Source organism: Phyllostomus discolor, chromosome 5 (assembly GCF_004126475.2).
Source record: "Phyllostomus discolor isolate MPI-MPIP mPhyDis1 chromosome 5, mPhyDis1.pri.v3, whole genome shotgun sequence".
Lineage (NCBI taxonomy): Eukaryota > Metazoa > Chordata > Mammalia > Chiroptera > Phyllostomidae > Phyllostomus > Phyllostomus discolor.
In genome coordinates, this window is record NC_040907.2 from 147,033,970 (window position 1) to 147,055,238 (window position 21,269).

At 34.4% G+C, this 21,269-nt stretch overlaps 1 protein-coding gene across 3 annotated transcripts in view; it reads left to right on the forward strand.

The window, feature by feature from the left end:
* The window catches only part of EXOC6 (exocyst complex component 6), a 169,075-nt gene that overhangs the window by 56,630 nt on the left and 91,176 nt on the right, over positions 1-21,269 (forward strand). For 2 of the 3 annotated variants that reach the window (XM_028511944.2, XM_028511942.2), the window contains exons 6-13: positions 619-823; positions 1,702-1,854; positions 4,259-4,327; positions 4,403-4,486; positions 9,420-9,466; positions 9,584-9,704; positions 11,800-11,871; positions 16,973-17,070. In XM_028511944.2, coding sequence (XP_028367745.1) covers positions 619-823; positions 1,702-1,854; positions 4,259-4,327; positions 4,403-4,486; positions 9,420-9,466; positions 9,584-9,704; positions 11,800-11,871; positions 16,973-17,070 — 849 coding nt within the window. The remainder of the gene's footprint in view (positions 1-618; positions 824-1,701; positions 1,855-4,258; positions 4,328-4,402; positions 4,487-9,419; positions 9,467-9,583; positions 9,705-11,799; positions 11,872-16,972; positions 17,071-21,269) is intronic. The other variant, XM_036027000.1, reaches the window with a different exon arrangement.

Here is a 21,269-nt window from a genome sequence, read left to right on the forward strand (position 1 = left end):
CTGCATGCAGCCCATGGGCCTCGGGAAGGACACCCCTGACTTATGTATGTATGTATGTATGTATGTATGTATATATGATGTATGTGTGTATTTAAAAGATATTACTTATTTATTTTTAGAGAGAGGGGAAAGGAGGGAGAAGGGAGGGAGAGAAACATCGATGTGCAAGAAAAACATCAGTCGGTTGCCTTTCTCATGCCCCGAGCTGGGCACCTGGCTTAAACCCAGGCATGTGTCCTGACTGGGAATCAAACTGGTGACCTTTTGGTTTTCAGGCCAGCACTCAATCCACTGAGCCACCACAGCCAGGGCTAAATATTCTAATTTTAAAACTTGGAATTATTATACAGTTAAGTATTGTGATGACTATGGTAATGCTTGTGATGTTATAGATTTGGATGAAGTGAAATGGAGTTGTGTGTTAGTGTAAACCATGAATTTTCAGCTTGCAGCTTGTTCATATGTTTTACAATTTATGCTAGTAAATAGAAATAAATGCTGTTTTACCTACAATTATGACCTTTTTCATGGGAATGTTGGACTGATTTGTTATTTGTAATTACTTATAAAATTAATGTCATAAGAACTTTATAGAGTTGTCTTTTTAATTTCTCACAGGTATTATTCTGCTCTAAAAACTATGGAACAATTAGAGAATGTATATTTTCCCCGGGTTAGCCAATACCGGTTTTGTCAGCTAATGATAGAAAATCTTCCTAAACTCCGTGAGGATATTAAAGAAATATCCATGTCTGATCTCAAAGACTTTTTGGAAAGCATTCGAAAACATTCTGATAAAATAGGTGAAACAGCGATGAAACAGGTGAGATTAAAAAGGAGAATTTTAATTTAATGTTCAATAATTTAGGTTATAGAATATATCCAAAGTTTACTTTCTTTACTTCTGTAAAATGCTTATTTTTGTTTAGTTTTACCCTTTTCTTATCTTTCCTGATTCTTGTTTAGGATGGATTTCATCAACGTTTTCTTTTGATTTACAGTGACTCCTATTTAACTGGACTCACCACCAGTTCCTTGGTAGAGTTCCCCAACTATATAGTATTACATGAACTTTTGCCAGCAGTGAAATTTGGTATCAAATTAACTGAAAAGTGGCAGCTCTTTTATGCTAAGGTTCTAAGTTGTTCTCTTTTTAAAGTTGAAAGTAGTATTTGAATTAACAACTCCTACATCTCAATAATAAAAATACAAACACTGGGGAAAGATTTGGCAGTTATAAAGTTAATGTACCTTCCTTTTGAGTCAGCATTTCCTCTCCTAGATATTTGCCAATGCGAAGTGAAAATGTGTCCTCGTGATGTTTGTAGTAGCTTTGTTCACAGTTGGCTAAAAACTGGAAACAACCCAATGAACAGCAAAAGGAGAATGAATAAACAAATTGTGTTTTATTCATAAAATGGAATATTATTTAGCAATAAAAGGAATGAATTACTGATATGTGTGACAACATACATAAATCTCCTAGCCATTTGGCTCAGTCTTTTTAAATAAAATGAAACACCCCTGCAAAACTGTTCCTAACAAGAAGAGAAAGGGCACAGATCACAAATAAAAAATGGGATATTACTCCAGATCCTATACCCACAGACAGTAAAAATATTTAAAAAATGAACGAATGTTTGAACTGATTTAGACCATAATAAATTTTAAAATAACTGATTTTTTCTCTTTCCAAAATAGGCACAACAGCAGAAAACCTTCAGTGTTTCTCTGCCAAAGCAAAGTAATGTAAAATTTGGGAAGAATTTGTATATAAATGATAGAATTCCAGAAGAAAGGAATGAAATTATATTGAAACATACATTTGAGGAAGAGGATGAGAATGAAGAGGAGGTGATGGGAATTACTTTCTCTCTCTCTGCCTTCCTTCCTTTCTTTCCATGAATTTTTTGTTTTAAGTTGTAATATAAATCTGTGTGATTCTCATTCTTACCATGTGCAAATTAAATTTATGTGTATTAGTAAGTTATGAGATATTAGGGCAGTTGAATCATTTGAAATATTAGACTGCATAATTGACTGATAAACAAGAAATATTGTAGTTTATATTTTAAATCAACAGTAGTTGAACTTAGTTCTGCCAAAATTAGCAGCAGAAGTGTAAATCTAATGATTTTTTGAAGTGATCACCTTTATTTATCTGTGGTAAACATTTAATATCATGATGGCTTGACCTTGAATTTAACCTGCCTTTTAAAAAAAATTGGTGCTGAGATACTACAAAATAATTCTAACATTAAAATTTTGTATTTCTCAAAAATGTTTTAATAAATTTAGAAACCTTGACATTATCCTTAAATATCCCCTTTCTTTCATCCACTGTATCTAGATTCATTTCTAGTCCTATTGCTTCTTTTATTCTCTCCATGAAGTCTTCTGTTGTCTTTTTTTCTTTGAATTATTTTGAATTTAGTGAAGACCATAAGGATCCTGTTTATTCCCAATTGTTCATAAGTTTTTGCCTTGTCAGTGAGATGTTACATTCTTTTTAAGGACTTAATTGGGGAGGAGTAAGAATTTTTAACTGATTTATGAAAGGAACTCTGTGAATATGTGCCCATGGCTGCCTCTGTGGTTGGGAGAACAGTGTAATATGTAGTCTGTTGTATGCCTGAGGCTGTGTGAGACTACAGGTGTTCCTCGACTTAATCCTGATAAACTTGTTGTAAATTGAAATTATCATTAAGTCAAAAATACATGTAATACACTTCTCCCACCAAACATCATAGCTTAGTCTAGCCTACATCAGTGCTTAGAATGCTTACTTAGCTTACAGTTGGGTGAAATCATCTAACACAAACTCTGTTTTATAATAAAGTGTTGACTATCTCATGTAATTTGTAATGTGTATTGCTTTTGAATCATGGTAAAGTCGAGGCATCGTGAGCCAGGGACAGTCTGTATATGAATTTATGTCTGTGTGTGTATGTATATGTATGTGTATGTGTGTGTACATCTACATATATATGTATATGCAGCAGATGTCTGATACTATAATGAATACAGACAAATGAACATTAGACAGTTTAAGGTCTCTTTTTTTAATAAAGAATTTATTTATTATTTCCCTCTCAGAGAGAGGGAAAGGGAGGGAGAAAAAGATGGAGAGAAACACTGATATGCAAGAGATACATCAATAGGTTGCCTCTCACACGCCCCCAACTTGGCACCTGGCCTGCAACCCCAGCATGTGCCCTGACTGGGCAGTGACCTTTTGGTGCACAGGCCCATACTCAATCCGCTGAGCCACACCAGCAGGGCTAATGTCTTTCTAATATGGAATTAGTGTGTCCTAATTAGTTTCTTGAAATTAAATAAATATTTTTGAAATCTAACTTTTGTTTTCTCTTAATCAATATTTAAAGAACCTCTGTATTTTTTCTTCCTTGATATTCAGAATGGTGAAAATAGACCAGTTAGTGTTCTTGCCTGAATTTTTCTTAGTCTGTTTTGTATACCTTTAACTGCTAGAGCATTACCATCATGCCTTACTGCCTTACTGCCAGCTCCATACTCTCAGAAAATTTGGTTGTTCCCCTGTTTTTTACAGATCTGTTTTACTGTTACTACATTTTGTTTCTATCATTTTCTCTAATAAGTAACACTATAATAAATATAATTTACGCCCAGTCTGGGCACTCATGAGCATAGAAATGTGTTCTTTTAAAAGGAGTTTATTTCTCAAATTTGAGAAACTTCATACTATTCTATGTCATCAGTTCTGAGGTACAATTTTTAAAATATTGCAACATCTCAGTTGGGATACATCTTAAATTGATAATGTCATAGTTTCAAGTGATAGTGTTTTCCTTTCTTAGTATTTTATAAAACAATAATGATTATGTCTTCAATTTGATGAAATAATGGTGAATCCTATGAGTTAGCTGTATAAGAAAAGGAAGCTATACCTTAAATCCATCTTTACCAAAAGCAATAATGATTATATCCATGTATCTATAGAAATTTTCTGGTAAGCTACCAAGCATGTTGCAGACATATGGTCTCGCCTTTACTACCGAATAATCTACAAGAGCCAATGATGATAATTATATAAAGAATGAACTACTGAACAATTGCCAAAACAATATAGAAAAGGTGTTACATTTACATTATATGCTTTTTATAGGTGATACATGTTATAATGTGTTCATGAATTTCCTTGTCTATCTGTAACAATTATCCTACAGTGGACTTGTAATTTGACTTCTAATTTTTAAAAAATGGTGTTATTTTTCAGGTCTTAACTGTTCAGGACCTGGTTGATTTTTCCCCAGTTTATCGATGTTTGCACATTTATTCTGTTTTGGTAAGTATCTTGTGTGTGAGTCTGTGTCTGTGTTTCTGTGTGTGTATTTTCATTACTTTGCCAATTTTATTTTAGGGTGATGAGGAAACATTTCAAAATTATTACCGAAAACAAAGAAAGAAACAAGCAAGACTGGTATTGCAACCCCAGTCAAATATGGTAAGTATATAAAAATTTTGAATTGGCTATGTTGTCACTTTTTATTCCCTTCTTCAGAGCTTGCATCACTATTCATTCAACTATAAATATTTATTGAACACCTACTATTTCCAATAATTGGTTTAGGTGCTGATGGTACAGCAGTGAACAAATTGGATTAAGTCCCTTCTCTCATGAGCTTACATTCTATTGGGAAAGATAGACAGTAAACAAATAAAACAGACAGTGAGTAAATAAAAAGATAAATAAGTATTTTAAGTGTCAGGGAGTGGTTATTAGTTTCTGATAAAGTGTTGGACTCTTATCTCGATTAACTAATGATGCTGGACAAAACATTTTTGTAAAATTTTAAATACTTTCTAAATGCCCTAAAAATCTGGTAAGAATGTCTAGTCAGGATAAAAATTTAGTGAATATGGAACTGTTCTATGTACTGGTTTTAGTGATAGTTACCTGAAAAAGAGTGAGTTTTACTAAGTATGTAATTTATACCTCAATAAATCTGACTATAAAACAAACAAAACAAGCATACCTAAATGAAGGCAGAAATTGAGATAAGTTCAGTGAAGCACTGGATATAGCTTTTACCCTGGGGACATGTACTGAATGGGAAAACAAGAGTTCCGAGGATGTGGAGATACAGAGGGCCCAGCCCAGAATTACCCAGAATGAGTGATAAGAGATTGTCTTCCTTGTAAAGAGAGTAGAGACTCCAATTAATTATAGCCCCATTATTAGGATGACGAAGAGATAAAAATCACCTAACAAAACCCCTCTGTTCCTTCTGTCAAATACACTGAGGAAATTGCCTATCTCAAATTTTGATACTGAGTGAACAAAGAAAAAAAGTATCTCTGGGAATTCATAACAAATAGTTCCACACATGTGTTTGCAATCCAGACTTATTCTAGTTGGATAGTCACAAAATCTCAAGTTGAAAATTTAAAGTGGTTCCATGCTGATATTGCCTCCAGGTGCCAGTAGAAGCAAATATAGATATTCTTTGAACCTTTATACCAGAGTTAAATGATATCCATAGTTAAAGTTTCAAGGAAAATTAGCAATTTACAACAAAAATAATTACCAAACAAATGAGAATCATTAGGAATATTGATAATAGAAATAAATCCTAAAAGATTTTCAATATTTGAACTATTATCCATAGAATATAAAATAATACTATTTAAAGTATTTCAAGAAACAAAAGGCAAGCTTGCTGATATAATTAGGTAATAAGAAACTATAAAGAATGCCCAAAATATGAGAAGAAAAATCAAGTAGAATATCTAGAAATTAAAGATAAAATAACCAACATTAAAATTTTTGTGATAGGCTTAACAGTGGATGAATTCTCTTAGTTGATCTGAAGAAATTATCTGGACAGCATCACAGAGAAACAAAATTATAAAAATACAGAAAAGCAAGGGCATATGGGGACAAGTTCTAACATACTTTTAGTTGGAATTTCAGAAAAAGATAGAGCAGATGGGACAGAGGAGTATCTGAGGACATAATGGCTGAGAACTTTCTAGGACAGATGAGAAATAGAAACCTGCAGAATCACGCCCAATGAATCCCAAGTATGTTTAATAAAAAGGAATGTACTCTTAAAGACCTTAAAGTGAAACTTCAATACACCAAAGAGAGAGAAAATAGAAAACCTGAAAAAGATTATCAGCTAACTTGATTAATTGACATTTATTGAATACTTCACCCAAAATAGCAGATTACTACTCATGCTTTCCAATTAGACTTGGAAGGTTCACTGAGATAAATCATAGTCTGGGCTACAACATAAATCTCAACAATTATGAAAGACTTGAAGTCGTACAAAGTATGTCCTCTGATCACAATATAATTAAATTATCTATATGCAGGAAAAGAATATTAACTCTTACCTCATTCGCTAATTCAGGAAATGGATCATGTACTTAAATGTAAGAGCTAAAATTATAACACTAGAAAAAACAAAGGTTAACATCTTTGTGACCTTGGGCTAGGCAGTCAGTATTTTCTTAGGTGTGGATACATAAAGCATGAACCATAAAGAAAGAAATTGATAAGTTGAACATCAAGATGAAAAACTTCTCAAAAGGCATTGTCAAGAAATGAAAAGACAAGACACAGGGAGGATATACTTGCAAAACTCATGTCTAGCAAAGGGCTTGTATTCAGAGAATATAAAGAAGTTGTGTAATGAAATAATTAAAAACAACTAATAGATAAAAGAGTCAAATAGATAGACATTTTACCAAAGATATACACATGAAAAATGTTCAATGTAATTTTTCATTAGGAAAATGCAAATTAAAACCACAATGAGATATCATTGCATACTTGCTAGAATGGCTGAAGTTAAAAAGATTGATAATAGCAAGTACTGATGAGGATGTGTAGCAACTGGAACTCTCATACACTTCTGGTGGGTATAAAAATTATAGTGACACTTTGAAAAATAACTTGTTTGTTTGTTAAAATCTTAAGCTTATACTTATCACGTGACCCAGCAATCCAGCTCTTGGGTTTTGACCCACGTGAAATGTAAGTGTATCTTCACACAGTGGCTTATATGTGAATGTTTATAGTAGTATTCATAAATGCCCAAAACTGGAAACCTCTCAAATGTTTATGAACTAGTGAACAGATAAACAAATTGTCGTACATTCATATGATGAAATGCTATTCAGCAATAGAAAAGGAACTGGTATGTGCAGTGACATGGATGAATCTCAAAAGTATTTAGATACTACAAAGGTATGTACAGTATAATTTGTTATATTACATTTTTGAAAAGGCAAAAATATGAGACAGAATGACATCAGTGGCCAAGGCCTGAAACTGGGCAAATGAATCACTACAAAAGGGTACTAGGGATCTTTTATTATGAGATGGAAATATGTTCTGTATTTTGACACAAACATCTACATTTGGACTCTACATGTAAAAAGTGTTAATTTTACTATATGTAAATTAAACCTCAATAAACTTAACTTTAAAAACAAGATAAAGAGAAGACCTTGAAAATATCTAAAGAGAAGAAATTATTTTCAGATAAACAAAACAATGGAATATTTTCAATGCCAAAGGAAAGTAACTGTCAACTTAGCATTGTATATCCAGTAAAACAAGGGCAAAGATAGACACGTTCAGACAAAAAAAAGAGTGTTTGCTACTGAGACACCCTGCCCAAGGAAGGTTCTAAAAAGGGGGATCTACTTTAGGCAAAAGGAAAGGGTTACCAAATGGAAGCTATGAGATGCTAGAAGGAATGAAAATCAGAGAAAGTATAAATAAGTGGATAAATCTATGTTGATTGTAGGAAATAATAATAAAATATTATGGACTTTAAAACAAGGTAGAATTAAACACACCACAGTAACATAAATATTAGAATGGGATGGAATTAATGAAATGAAGCTATTCTATAGTTTAATTGTCCAGAACAGTAAAACTATTGATTAATTTTAGAGTTTGGTTAATTAATTATGCATTTTGTAATTTCTGAAATAACCAGTAAAAAGAGTAGAAACAGAGTGCATACTTTCATATAATACATAAAAGCTAGAATGATAAACTAAATATTCATGTCTTAGGGTTAAGAAATGGTAAGTTAGCCCATAAGCACTGATAGTATCGACTCAAAATATTTAAAGCAAACTTGCCATAACCAAAAGAATAAATAGAAAAATCCATATGCATAGTGGATTTTAAATGTCTCAATATCTTATAAACCAGACAGAATATCAGTAAGAATACAGGATATGTTTAATAGGCTTGATCTAATGGACTATATAGAATACTGTTTCATCCACTGTAGAAACATAGTCTTTTAAGCACAAATGGAACATTATAAAATGTAACTAACAAGTGAGTATCAAGAAATATGAAATGTCTCATGTCACACAGAGTACATTCTCTGATCATAGTATTCTTTTTTGTATCTTGTATTTTTTTATATTACCTTTTAGTCCCCTTTTACCTCCCTCCCCCCAGCAATCACCACAGTGTTGTGATCATAGTATTCGTTTTATTTTTAAAGATTATTTATTTATTTATTTATTTTTAGAGACAGGGAAGGGAAGGAGAAAAAGAGGGAGAGAAACATAAATGTGTGGTTGCCTCTTCCATGCCCTCTACTGGGTACATGGCCCACAACTCAGGTTTGCGCCCTGACTGGGAATCGAACTGGTGACCCTTTGGTTTGCAGATCACGCTCAATCCACTGAGCTACACTAGCCAGGGCTAATCATAGTATTCTTAAATTAAAAAGTAGTAATAATTCTTATCCAACTGGAAAAAAACCCAGATGTTTGAAAATTTTGATCACACTTACAAATTAGGTAGATAACATTTTAACTTAATTGAAATAATGAAATATTTCATGTAATAACCCTTTATGAATGAAATTCTAATGATCAAATATTTTCCTATAATAATACCTTTTATTGAAATTATAAACAATATTCAATTGTAGACTATTTATAAAGAATGTGACATTCATTGTGAATCCGATGAAAAGTCATTGGAAGGCTTTAGCAGAAGGTATAGAATCTTATTACTATTTGAGAAGTATCGTTCTGGCAGCTATCTGGAGAATAGACTCTAGGGAGCAAGCCTAAAGCTGGGAGCACTAGGTAGGACAATGATGGAATAGCTCAAGTGAGAGATGATGGCGGCTTGAATTAATTGTTGGGGACAGGGGGTCCTAAAGGCATATTTACTTTTTAATTTGCTTATTGTCTGTCTTTGAATGCAAGTTTCATGAGGGTAAGGACTTTTTGTTATTAACCAGTATATCCCTTGATGCCTTAAAAATGTATGCAGCATATAGTAGGCTCTCAATAAATATTTGTTAATAAACGTAGTGACTTGGAATTTACTTTTATGTTACTGGTATGTATTGGTTTAAATTATTTTTATTTTTCATTTAAAGCATGAAACAGTTGATGGCTATAGAAGATATTTCACTCAAATTGTAGGGTATGTATCTAATATGGAAATAAATATTTTTATATTCTGTCAAATGTCAGAACTAATAATTTTCTATTTGAGTTTTAATTTTTTGACACATGTCATATTGATAATTACCGTTTTTAGGTTCTTTGTGGTCGAAGATCACATACTACATGTGACCCAAGGATTAGTAACCAGGGCATATACTGATGAACTCTGGAACATGGCCCTCTCAAAGATAATTGCTGTCCTTAGAGCTCATTCAGTAAGTCAGACAATTTATGTTACTAAACTTTCAATTTAGTTACTCTAAGAACTTCTGAGATGTATATTGTCAGAAGAAAACTATATTTCCATCTTCTGCATATTTCTGGTAACTGCTCAGATTTGGAAGTAGTAATGTCAGGCTTTTGTTTGGTAGTATTGGGCTGTGATTTTGTAACTGACTGGAGCTTCCCAAGACACATTTAGTCCAGCATTATAGAAAATGAAAAATTAATCTGGTCTCATTAGTCTCAACTGACCTCTTCATTAGATTAGTGAAAAACACCATGAATAAAGGGTTTTTAATTATCATTCCAAATTCTTTGCTTCCAAAATAAGCTCCATTAAAACTCAGCAGAACTTATTCACCCACATTCATAATTTGTTTGCAGTAATACAATTACAGATTTCTTTAAAATATGCAGTGTCAAAATTTGAACTCATTTGAATAATGAACCTTTATGCAATGAGGGACTTTTTTAAGAATGAAAGTAAAATGATCAAGTATTTGTGTAATATACCTCTTGTGGAAATAATAAATATGTTAGTGTTATAGAGACAGCTGAAATTAATGATTGCTCAGTGTAGACTTTTTCTTAAGACAATTTTAGTAGTTTGCCTTCAGTAAAATTTCTTCATACTTAAAGTTTTGTAATCTTATTTATAATTTTATTATCGAGAATAAAGATTGAAAATAAATTAAAGGAGGATTATTAGTTTATATAATATTTAGAGTATAAGTATACTACATTTTTATTTATCAGGAATGGAGATTCTTGATACATTATTTATCCAGTGAACTAATTTTCCTAACATATTAATAAATAACAATACATTTTTATCATGGTTTATATTCAGGCCAATTCTGAATATGTAAAATTATACTGTGCTTCCTATTAATTCCGTGACATTAAATATGAAGTTGTATAGTATTTGTCTTTCACCGCCTGGCTTATTTCACTTAGCATAATAGTTTCCAGTTCCATCCATGTTGTCCCAAAGGGTAGGTGCTCCTTCTTTCTTTCTGCTGCATAGAATTCCATTGTGTAAATGTACCATAGTTTTTTGATCCATTCATTTACTGATGGGCACCTAGGTTGCTTCCAGCACTTAGCTATTGTAAACTGTGCTGCTATGAACATTGGGGTGCATAGGTTCTTTTAGATTGGTATTTCAGGGTCTTACCTTTAACAGGAACCTAACCAACAAAACAAACAAATAAGTAAAATAAAACCAAAGACACTGAAATAGACTACAGGCTTACAGTGACCAGAGAGGAGATGGGAGGGAATTTCAGGGAAAAAGGGGAAGGGTTTACAGGAACAAGTGTAAAGGACACATGGACAAAAGCAAGAGGGGGTGGAAATGGGAGGGAGGTGGGAAGGGCTGGGGGGTGAGCTGGGATGGGAGTAAAAGGCAGAAAACTGTACTTGAACAACAATTAAAATTAAAAAATAAAATAAATATGAAGCCATAATATGTTAAATGCAACATATTACACTCAAAGTCTTATTAAATACTGTTAAGGGGACAGAGCAAATTTTGCTATTCCTTTGGAATTAATTATTTTAGTGAATTACTAAGAAAATATTTAAATTGTCTTTCTTATATTGGAAAAATTTGTGTCTCTTATAAGCGAATAAATGAGCAATTGAAAACTAAAAACATGTAGTCTATATATAAACCATTTTTTCAGTTTAAAATAACTAGTAGAAATATATGTATTTTTGCTTTATATGCATTGTTTATATGCTATTTATATGCTATCATTTATAATAGCATATCTTTATGCTATTATATGCATCATTGCTTTAACCAAAGTTTAGTGTGTGGAAATTTTAGGAAAAATTTTTTTTGTTTAATACAGGTATTTTTAGATATATCATTTTATGATGTTTTGCTTAGAATTTTTATTAAATAGAGGAAGCCAGCTGTGGATCTAAATAATAACCAAGATTTAAAATTTATTGTAAATCTGAGGGATTAAAGGAAAAAATTTCAGGTTTTATTTCTTAGTTTGTAACTTAATGACTGGTTTTTGTTTGTTTCCACTCCTACATCTACCCTATCCGTTCCTCCCCACCCCCACCCCCTAGTCTTATTGCACTGATCCAGATCTTGTTTTGGAGCTGAAGAATCTCATTGTAATATTTGCAGATACATTGCAGGTGGGTGGTACTCTAACATTCAATTCATGGCTATGTTAAGTACTTAGATACATCAAAATGATAGACTGTGCTCACTTAACTTATTGTGGATTAATGGTAGTAAATTAGTATTAACCAAATGTTTACTCATATATGCATTAGTATCCCTTTATTACCCAGTATTTTTCATACTGCTTCCTTTCCAGCTTGGACAGAACTCATGGAATATTACCACCTTGTTGGGTATTGGTCACTCAGTTAAAATAGATACAGTATTTTTGTATTTAAAAAGTGGTGCAGTGGAAAGATCTCTGAACTGGAAATTAGAAGATACAAGCTCTACCTTAGAATGGTGATCATGGGCCCTGGAAGTCACACAGATCCTGAGTTTATGTTCTCCCTCTGCTATTGGCTACTTGGATGTCTATAAGTTTTATAAACTTTAGATCCTCATTTGTGAAAATAGATTTATTACTAGTTTTCAGAATTGTTTTAAGTTTTAAATGTGATAATAATTAGGAAAACATATAGTTTGAAAGTTGTATTTTCTCAGTTACTTCCTAACTTCAGATGTACTATGACTGTGAGCAAATCTCTTTATTTCTTTGAGACTTGTTTTTTTTAAAAATAAGACTAAAGCTAAGTTATCTGAAAATTCACTGTCTTTGTGATTTTCAGTATCAAATTTTTAAGCTTGTCCCTCCTCCTTTGTCACAGTTAATACAGAATTGATTGCAGGTTGTTTTCATGCTTAAATTTATGGGATTTTTAAGGTGGAAATAATGTTTTATGAAATATAGAGCAGCATTTTCCAAAGTATGGTAATAGATGTTACTCATTTTTTAATTGTATTTTACTGATTATGCTATTACAATTGTCCCAATTTTCCCCCTTTGCCCCCTTCCACCCAGCACCCCTAAATCCCTTAGGCAATCCCCACACCATTGTTCATGTCCATGGGTTGTGCGTATGTTCTTTGGCTACTCCATTTCCTACACTGTATTTTTATCCCCATGGCTGTTCTGTAACTACCTGTTTATACTTCTTAATTCCTTCAGTTTTAACCCATTCCTTCACATCCCCCTCCCATCTGGCAACCATCAAAATGCTCTCCATATGCATGATTCTGTCTCTGTTCTTCTTCTTGTTTGCTTAGTTTGTTTTTAAGATGCAATTGTTGATAGATATGTATTTATTGCCATTCTATTATTCATAGTTTTGATCTTCTTTTTCTTAAAAAGTCTCTTTAACATTTCATAAAGTAATGGTTTGGTGATGATGAACTCCTTTAGTTTTCTCTTGTCTGGGAGCTCTTTAACTGTCACTGGATTCTAAATGATATCTTTGCTGAATAGAGTAGCCTTGGCTGAAAGTCCTTTCTTTTCATGACTTTGAATATTTTTCTCCAGTCTCTTCTTGCCTGCAAGGTTTCTTTGGAGAAATCAGCTGACAGTCTTATGGGAACTCCCTTGTAGGTAACTAATTGCTTTTCCCTTGCTGATTTTAAGATTCTCTCTCTATCTTTAACCTTTGGCATTTAATTATTATGTGTCTTGGACTGGGCCTCTTTGTGTCCATCTTGTTTGGGACCCTCCATGCTTCCTGGATGTGCATGTCTTTTTCCTTCACCAAATTAGGGAAGGTTTCTTTCATTATTATTTCAAATAGACTTCCCATTTCTTGCGCTCTCTCTTCTCCTTCAGGCACTCCTGTGATGTGAATGTTGGAACACCTGAAATTGTCCCAGAGGCTGCTTACACTGTCCTCATTTTTTAAATTCTTTTTTCTTCTTGTTCTGATTGGTTGTTTTTCGCTTCCTTATGTTCCATATCATTGGTTTGATTCTCAGCTTCATTCACTCTACTGTTGATTCCCTGTAAATTGTTCTTTATTTTAATCAGTGTACCCTTTATTTCTGACTGAATTTCTTTTCTGTTGAGGTCCTCACTAAGTTCCTTGAGACTCCTTATAAACCAGTGTCTTGAACTCTGCATCTGATAGATTGCTTACCTCCATTTTGTTTAGTTCTTTTCTGGAGTTTTTATCTGTTCTTCCATTTGGGCCATGTTTCTTTGTTTTCTCATTTTGGCAGCCTCCCTGTGTTTGTTTCTATGTATTAGGTAGAGCAGTTATAACTCCATGTCTTGGTAGTGTGACCTAATGTAGTAGGTGTCCTGTAGGGATCAGTGGCATAGCCTCCTCTGTCACCCAAGCTGAGTACTCAAGGTGTGCCCTTTGTGTGGGCTGAGTACAGCTTCCTCTTATAGTTAAGCCTTGTATGCTGATGGCAGGTCATTGGGAGGGATTTACCCAGGCCAGTCAGCTGCAAAGATTGTCTGTGACCACTGACCACCAACTGCCGCCATCCATGGAGGATCTGCTGTGCAGGGGCAGGGTGGTGGTGCTCTGCTGTGGTCTTTAGCTGTCCAGGCCCTGGGGTTTCCTGGGTGGTGCAGGCCCAGGTCAGCCCCCACCTGTGTTTTGCCTAGGGCCACCCTGCCTGAGTTATAAAGCAGTCTGTGTTGGCTGCTACTTGTCATGGTGTGAACCCAGGCTGGCTGCTTCTAATGCTGGGCCTGAGGCCACTTAGCAAGCGATAGAGAGGCTGGTGGCTCACTGAGGCTGGCTGTTGCTTGTTTGAGAGGATTTAGGAAGTTGTGAAGCATGAGCCAAGACCAGCTATTCATATGAAAAAGCTGCTGTTACCAGCCATGATTTGGGTGGGATGGAGCCTCAGAGGATCTCCAGGGCAGGGTAAACAGTGTTAGCCAGGTTGATGGGGTCTCAGATATGACAGCCGCATGCTGGCTCTGTGGCTATGTGTAGGGAGGGTTTAGAGAAGGGCCAGTGGCCTCTGCCTACCTTTTTGTCTGATAGAAAGCTATCCCCCAGCTCTCGCCTTGATGCCAGAAATTTCAGTTCCTTCTTCCTGTATGCCCTTGGTGCCTTTCAAGCTGCTACCCCAGTGCTGAAGCTCAGAGGGAGTGATTCTGAGTAAGTCCATGTGTGAGTTCTTTCAGGGAAACTGCTTGAGACTCCAGAATGAATGTTCTTGCACTGACTCAATCCCCACTGGTTTTGCAGCCAGAAGTTATGGGAACTTATCTTCCTGGCACTGGCACTCTGGGCTGGGAGGCCTGCTGTGGGGCTGGGCCTCCTCGCTCCGGAGGAGTGTATAGTTTAGCATGTGTAAACTGTAGATGGAGATATGGTATGGTAAGGATGAGACTAGTCGAGCAACTTGATGGTGTTAGAAACTGGAGAATATGGGTATGAGCAAAGAAGGGCAAATAGTGATACTGAAACTGGTAAGGTGGATTGACCCAGATTGTGGCAGATCTTGTGGGACATTAGTAAGCCTTCTGTAGTTTTTAACCATTTGCACTTTTAAATGATAATTTTGAGAGTCTAGTCAATAGATTGAGTTGAAAGAGACAGGTGGTTGGAATTTCAGAGATATTAAAGAACTGAAATATGAAATAAAGCAGTGGCACTGGGGATATTTCTGGAAGAAGGAAAGGTAGTAAATGATGGCAAAGAATGATAAATTTGAAAGGTTTGTGAAAGAGTCAAAATTAAAAGAATTTGGTGAGTGATTGGATGGTTCTATGAGGGGGCATTTAGATGATTTAAAAAATTTTTTCCTGATAAACTGTATTGATGATAGGACTATTAACAGAGATAGGAAATAAGAAAAACACTTGATTTAGTTAGAAAGGGAGGAGATAAGTTAACTCTAATGTGCTTGCTGGCAGAATGACTAGAGATGTCTAACAGGTGTCAGAATTAAATTACTGGAATTGACAGAGGGATGGCTAGAGATCCAGGTTCAGGACAACACAGAGGAAGTGGTGTTTGAAGTCAATAGACTGGAGAGGGCCCTTAGAAGAAGAGATTGAAAGATTGAGATAGGAGAGAAAAGGAAACAGGATTATTTATAGATAAAAGGAGAACAAGGAGAGAGAGTGGTGTTACAGAATTCAGAGCAGAAGAGTTACAAGAAAGGGAGGTATGGTAGAGTGAGAGATCATTGAATTTTATATTTGGGAGATAATCTGTATTGTTGAGAGCAGTTTCAGTAAAGGAATGGGGCCTGGCGTTTGATTGTTGTAGGGTTTGACTATGAAAGGAGTAACAAGGGAGGCAGCTGGAAGGGCACAGAAAATTGAGGGAGGACTTCTTTTTTCTTTTGTTGTTCTTGGTTTAAATATGGGAGGCAATTTAGCATATTTATTTAGCCTAGAGAAAGGAGCTATGGGAGTTAAAGACACAGTAGAGTGAATAGGTAGATCCTGGAATGGTTCTTGACAGGATGAGATAAGATGTAAACTTTGACAGCTCTGCAAGGTGAGTGAAAATGTTTGGTCCTGATATGGGTAAGATTTGGAGTTGGAAAAAAAGTTTTGGAGAGTGTATGTTCAATTAAAAGATGTAAATTTTTTCTGTACAAGAAAGTCCATCTTAAATTGAAGGTGCAAAAGGAAGCCAGCATGTTTTAGACAGAATATATTCCCTTTTGTTCTTGAGTCCTATTTAGATACCATTTCTCAAGACACAGATCATTAATTTGAACTTTCTCACCAGTTCTGACTTCTGATACTTTTAAAGGCTAACAAAGAAATCTAGAGTGATTAGAGAGAGAAGAAATGGAAAAATTATTCCAGCTTCATAAAACTTTCTAGACACTTACTTTTTTTAAAGTGTTTTTCCTAAGATTTTTAAAAAAGATTTTATGCATTCATTTTTAGAGAGAGGGGAAGAGAAGGAGAAAGAGATGGAGAGAAATATCAATGTGTGGTTGCCTCTAGCATGCCCCATACTGGGGACCTGGCCTATAACCCAGGCATGTGCCCTGACTGGGAATTGAACTGGCGACCCTTTGGTTTGCAGCCCACACTCAATCCACTGAGCTATATCAGCCAGGGTGTCTGGACACTTTCTTACCCAATGCAAACTAGTAGAAAGTCAAAGGATTTTTTTCATACTGTTGGAATAGCATATAATATGATATGTGATATAGTTAGTTCACTTTCAAACAGTTCTCCAGTATTACCAATATTTTAAAAGTGAATATTTTTATTTATTTGATTTGTTTATCTGCTTTTTTATGTGTGTGTTTTAGGGTTATGGTTTTCCAGTGAACCGACTTTTTGACCTTTTATTTGAAATAAGAGATCAATACAATGAAACACTGCTTAAGAAATGGGCTGCAGTTTTCAGGTTAGTCTAAGCCATCGTGCCTTAATGTGGTGAAAAAGTTTGTCAGATGCTAAAGTAATTGATTTTGTATTTAGCAATAAAAAATGCTTATAATTTTTATTGTGGTAAAATATGTATAACAAAATTTACCATTTTAATCTTTTAAGAATGTACAGTTTAGTGACATTAAGTATCTTTAGGTTGTAACCATCACCACTATCCTTCTCCAGAACTTTTTCATCTGAAACTCTTTTCCAATTAAACACTAACTCCCCATTCTTTTCTTCTAGCCCCTGGCAATCACTATTCTACTTTGACTCTATGAAGTTGACTACTCTGGGTACTTCATATAAGTGGGATCATATATATTTAAATATATGTTTGTATTTTTTTGTCTGGATTATATCACTTCACATGATGTCTTTAAGGTTTATTCAGATTGTGGCATGTGTCAGAATTTCATTTTTTAAAGGATGAATAATATTCTATTATATGTATATACCACATTTTATTTATTGTTGATCTATCTATGGATATTTGAGTTGTTTCCACCTTTTGGCTATTGTGAATAATGATGCTATAAACATTGGTATACAAATATTTGTCTGAGTCCCTGTTTTCAGTTCTTTTGGGTATATACCCAGAAGTGGAATTGCTGGATTATGTGTAAATGTATGTTTAATATTTTGAGGAATTGCCATATTGTTTTTCACAGTGGCTTTACCACTTATAAATAATTTTTAAATGCAGTACTTTTAGTTTTAATCTCAGTAGTTTTTTTCCCAGTAAATGATTTAGGTAAAGGCTGTAAGTATTCAAACATATTTAGTATTAGAAATTTATAGCTTTTAAATTTTGTTTGGAAAAAGCACAGTATTTTACAAATACCATAATTAGATTAAAATCTTAAAGCATCTAATTAGGAAAATTACTTTTCCTTTACTCACTTGCCTGTAGGGCATAGACAAAGTATTTTAATATCTATGCAGTTTTCTATTGTCATGAAAAGAGAAACCTGCTCTTTCCTTTTTAAATTCTCAAAAATTTTTCTACCTCCTTTCCACTGTCCCTCTGTCCCTCCTTTCCTGCCTTCTTTCCTTCCTTTCAAGAAAAAATCAACCTTGAGATCTTAGATTTAGGTCCTCCATAATATGATATAAGTAATGTGACAGTAATGTTTGATGAGATTGAAATAGAAAAGATGTTAAGTGATTTCACACCAGGTTGGCATTTACCCCATCAATTTTCAAAACTGTGGATGGCTGACCTTCTGAATAGTGTGATAGAAGTCTTTCTTTTTAAAATACCTAAGTGATTCACAAGGTGATACACCTCTATTAAAAACAACTAAATGAATCCTTATGTTAGCTTTTTGTATTAATATTTCTTAGGAGCAATATTACTGGGATGTTGTCCCAAATGGATAATTGACAGTCTTGATGAGTCATGTATAAGTATCAACAATTTTTGATATTTAGTATTTTAGAAATATATGTAGTGCTTATATAGGGGTAGTAATCCATAATATATATGCTATGATACAATGTGATGATACAATAGCTTTGTGTATAATTTTTATCTATAAAAAATCTTTACTTACAAAGTTGACATTATTAACTTGCCCTCTTGAGAAGAGTGTTTATTTACAGTTTCACAGTTGTTGTCAGATTTCTATTGAATCAGCTATTCTCTCTTATCTATCATAAAACTTCTAGTAGTGAGATTGCTCCCCTATTATGGGAGAAACTATGAGCTATTGTTTTGTCTCTGGGAGAGATAAGATTAACATCATCCATTGTAATTGTTGGGAGAACAAATGATAGCATGCGAATTGTGGTATATAATTCCCAAAGACATTTTGACTTCTTTCATTATCCTTCTAGATCATTCGTTTGCTTAGATTGTAAGAAGTAGCAGAATGTAATGTCTTCTTATCCCTTCCCTGTTTCTTCAAAGATTTTAGAAGTAGTGAATTGATAACCTGACCATTAAATGGGTAAAAAGTAAAAGTTATCATCAGTATTGAGTAATTAAAACTTGGCTACTTTCATGATAGAATTTATAATCTGACTACTGTCATAGTTTGTTTATCTGTGTGTAGTTCTCTCCAACTATAATGTGAGCACCCGTGTTTTATTTATATTCTTGATTACTTAGCCCAAGTATAGTGCCTTGCAGTGTAGGGTCTCAGTAAATGTTTATAGAATTTATAGAATTTGGTTTAGTAAATAGATCACTTTCAAGACTACATTAACGTTTTTAGAATATGAATATACCATTCATTAAGTTATCTTTCCTTGCATATTAAGTGACTCCTGGCATTTGTATAAAGTGAGTAGTTTATGGTCTTCTAGTAGTTTCTTTCCTGCAACTTGCCTTTTAACTCTTTACTCTAAATACTATTTAGAAGGAAATAGAGGAAATTGAACCCTCTCACTGTATTTTAGGTGAACATAGCCTTATTTTAACTAACATGTGTACACCATGGTTTAAAAACCTGTGCCTTTATTTCCAGCCTCTCCTCAAGACCCCAGACCTATTTATCGATTAGACATCAATTATCCACTACTCAAACCACGTCCTTCTCTTGTATTCCTTATCTAAGCAAATATCTCTGATGAAGTGAGGTTTGTGAGGTCTGTCCAGAAAATGCCCAGCCATTGTTAATATAATGAGAACAGTTTGTACGACATTGATGTAACCTGGCAGCCAAGGAGAGTGGACTGGGATGCACACACATGAACAATGACAACTTCACTGTACTAGTCAGTGGGGGTGGTAGACACCATTGAGTGAGCATGTGTACTGTGTGGCCATCAACATTCAAAATGACTGAGTGAGTCGAGCAACAAATCTGCATCAAATTTTGCTTTAAGCTTGAACGTTCCTCTGTGGAAACTATTAGAATGATTCAGAAGGCTGCAGCTATGGGCAACTGGTGATTGGCAGCTTCGTCACGACAATGCACCACTCACGATACAGGTCTCATGCAGAGTTTTTTAGTAAAACATCAAATCACCCAGCTGACTCAGCCCCTCTACAGCCCAGATTTGGCAACCTGTGACTTCTGGCTTTTCCCAAAACTAAAATCACCTTTGGAAGGGAAGAGATTTCAGACCCTCGATGAGATTCAGGAAAATATGACAGGACAGCTGATGGTGATTGGGAGAACTGTGTGAGTTCCTAAGGTGCCTACTTTGAAGGGGACTGAGGTGTCATTGTCCTGTGTACAATGTTTCTTTTATCTTATATCTTCTTCAGTAAAGGTCTCTAATTTTCATAGCGTGTGGCTGGATACTTTCTGGACAGACCTTGTATAGCATTTGTCCATTGCCTTGTCTGGAAAACACAGATTTGTCAGGGTTATACTTTCCCTTATAATCCACATGTGGTTTTAAAATCCTATATATTATATTTCTTAAAAACTGTTGTTTCTGCCACTTTCTTTTTGCCCCCACTAGTACAGCTTTCATTTAAATCCCCATCACCTATTTAGATTATTCTTCAGTCTTTCTAAATGGCCTATATTCGTAAGTGTCCTTTTCCTACTTTATCTTCCACATTCATCTGCCTTAAACTTATTAATTGTATTCTGTTGCTTACAGTATAAATTTTGCATGCCTCAGGTTGTCCACCTTCCCAGCCTCATTCTGCGCCATATCCCGGGTATGCACCATACTTCAGTGAAACTTTTCTACCTGTGGTTTTGCACCCCCCCCCCATTACGTTCATACTTATTTACACCTTATGCTTTTGCGTGTTACATTTCATCTTCTGGCAGTGCTGTTCTTGCATAATCTCATTAGGATTGTTTCTTTTCATTTTTAAAGGCCTCACGGAGCCCAAAGCTTCTTTGTAAAACTTTCATTAGATGTCCCCCACCCACTCTGATAATGTTAATCACTTCTTCCTTTGTCCTATTTCTGAACCTTGCACTTCTTTCATTTGTGTGTATAACATATCATTATAAACATTATAAATGTGTTTGTGTAGCTCTCCTATTAGATTTGAAAATAGATCTTGCTTTTATTTTCATGAGGTAGGAAGTTTTCATAACAGTTAGCCCAGAGCCTAGCATATAAGCAGTGCTAAATAAATATTAATTAAACTAAAGTATTGATTGAAAGGAAGCTGGTGATTGGACAGCAGGTATAATTAGGACAGGCTGGATTATGCTACAGAAATACAAATGACTTAAATCTCTGTGGATACCATTAGTG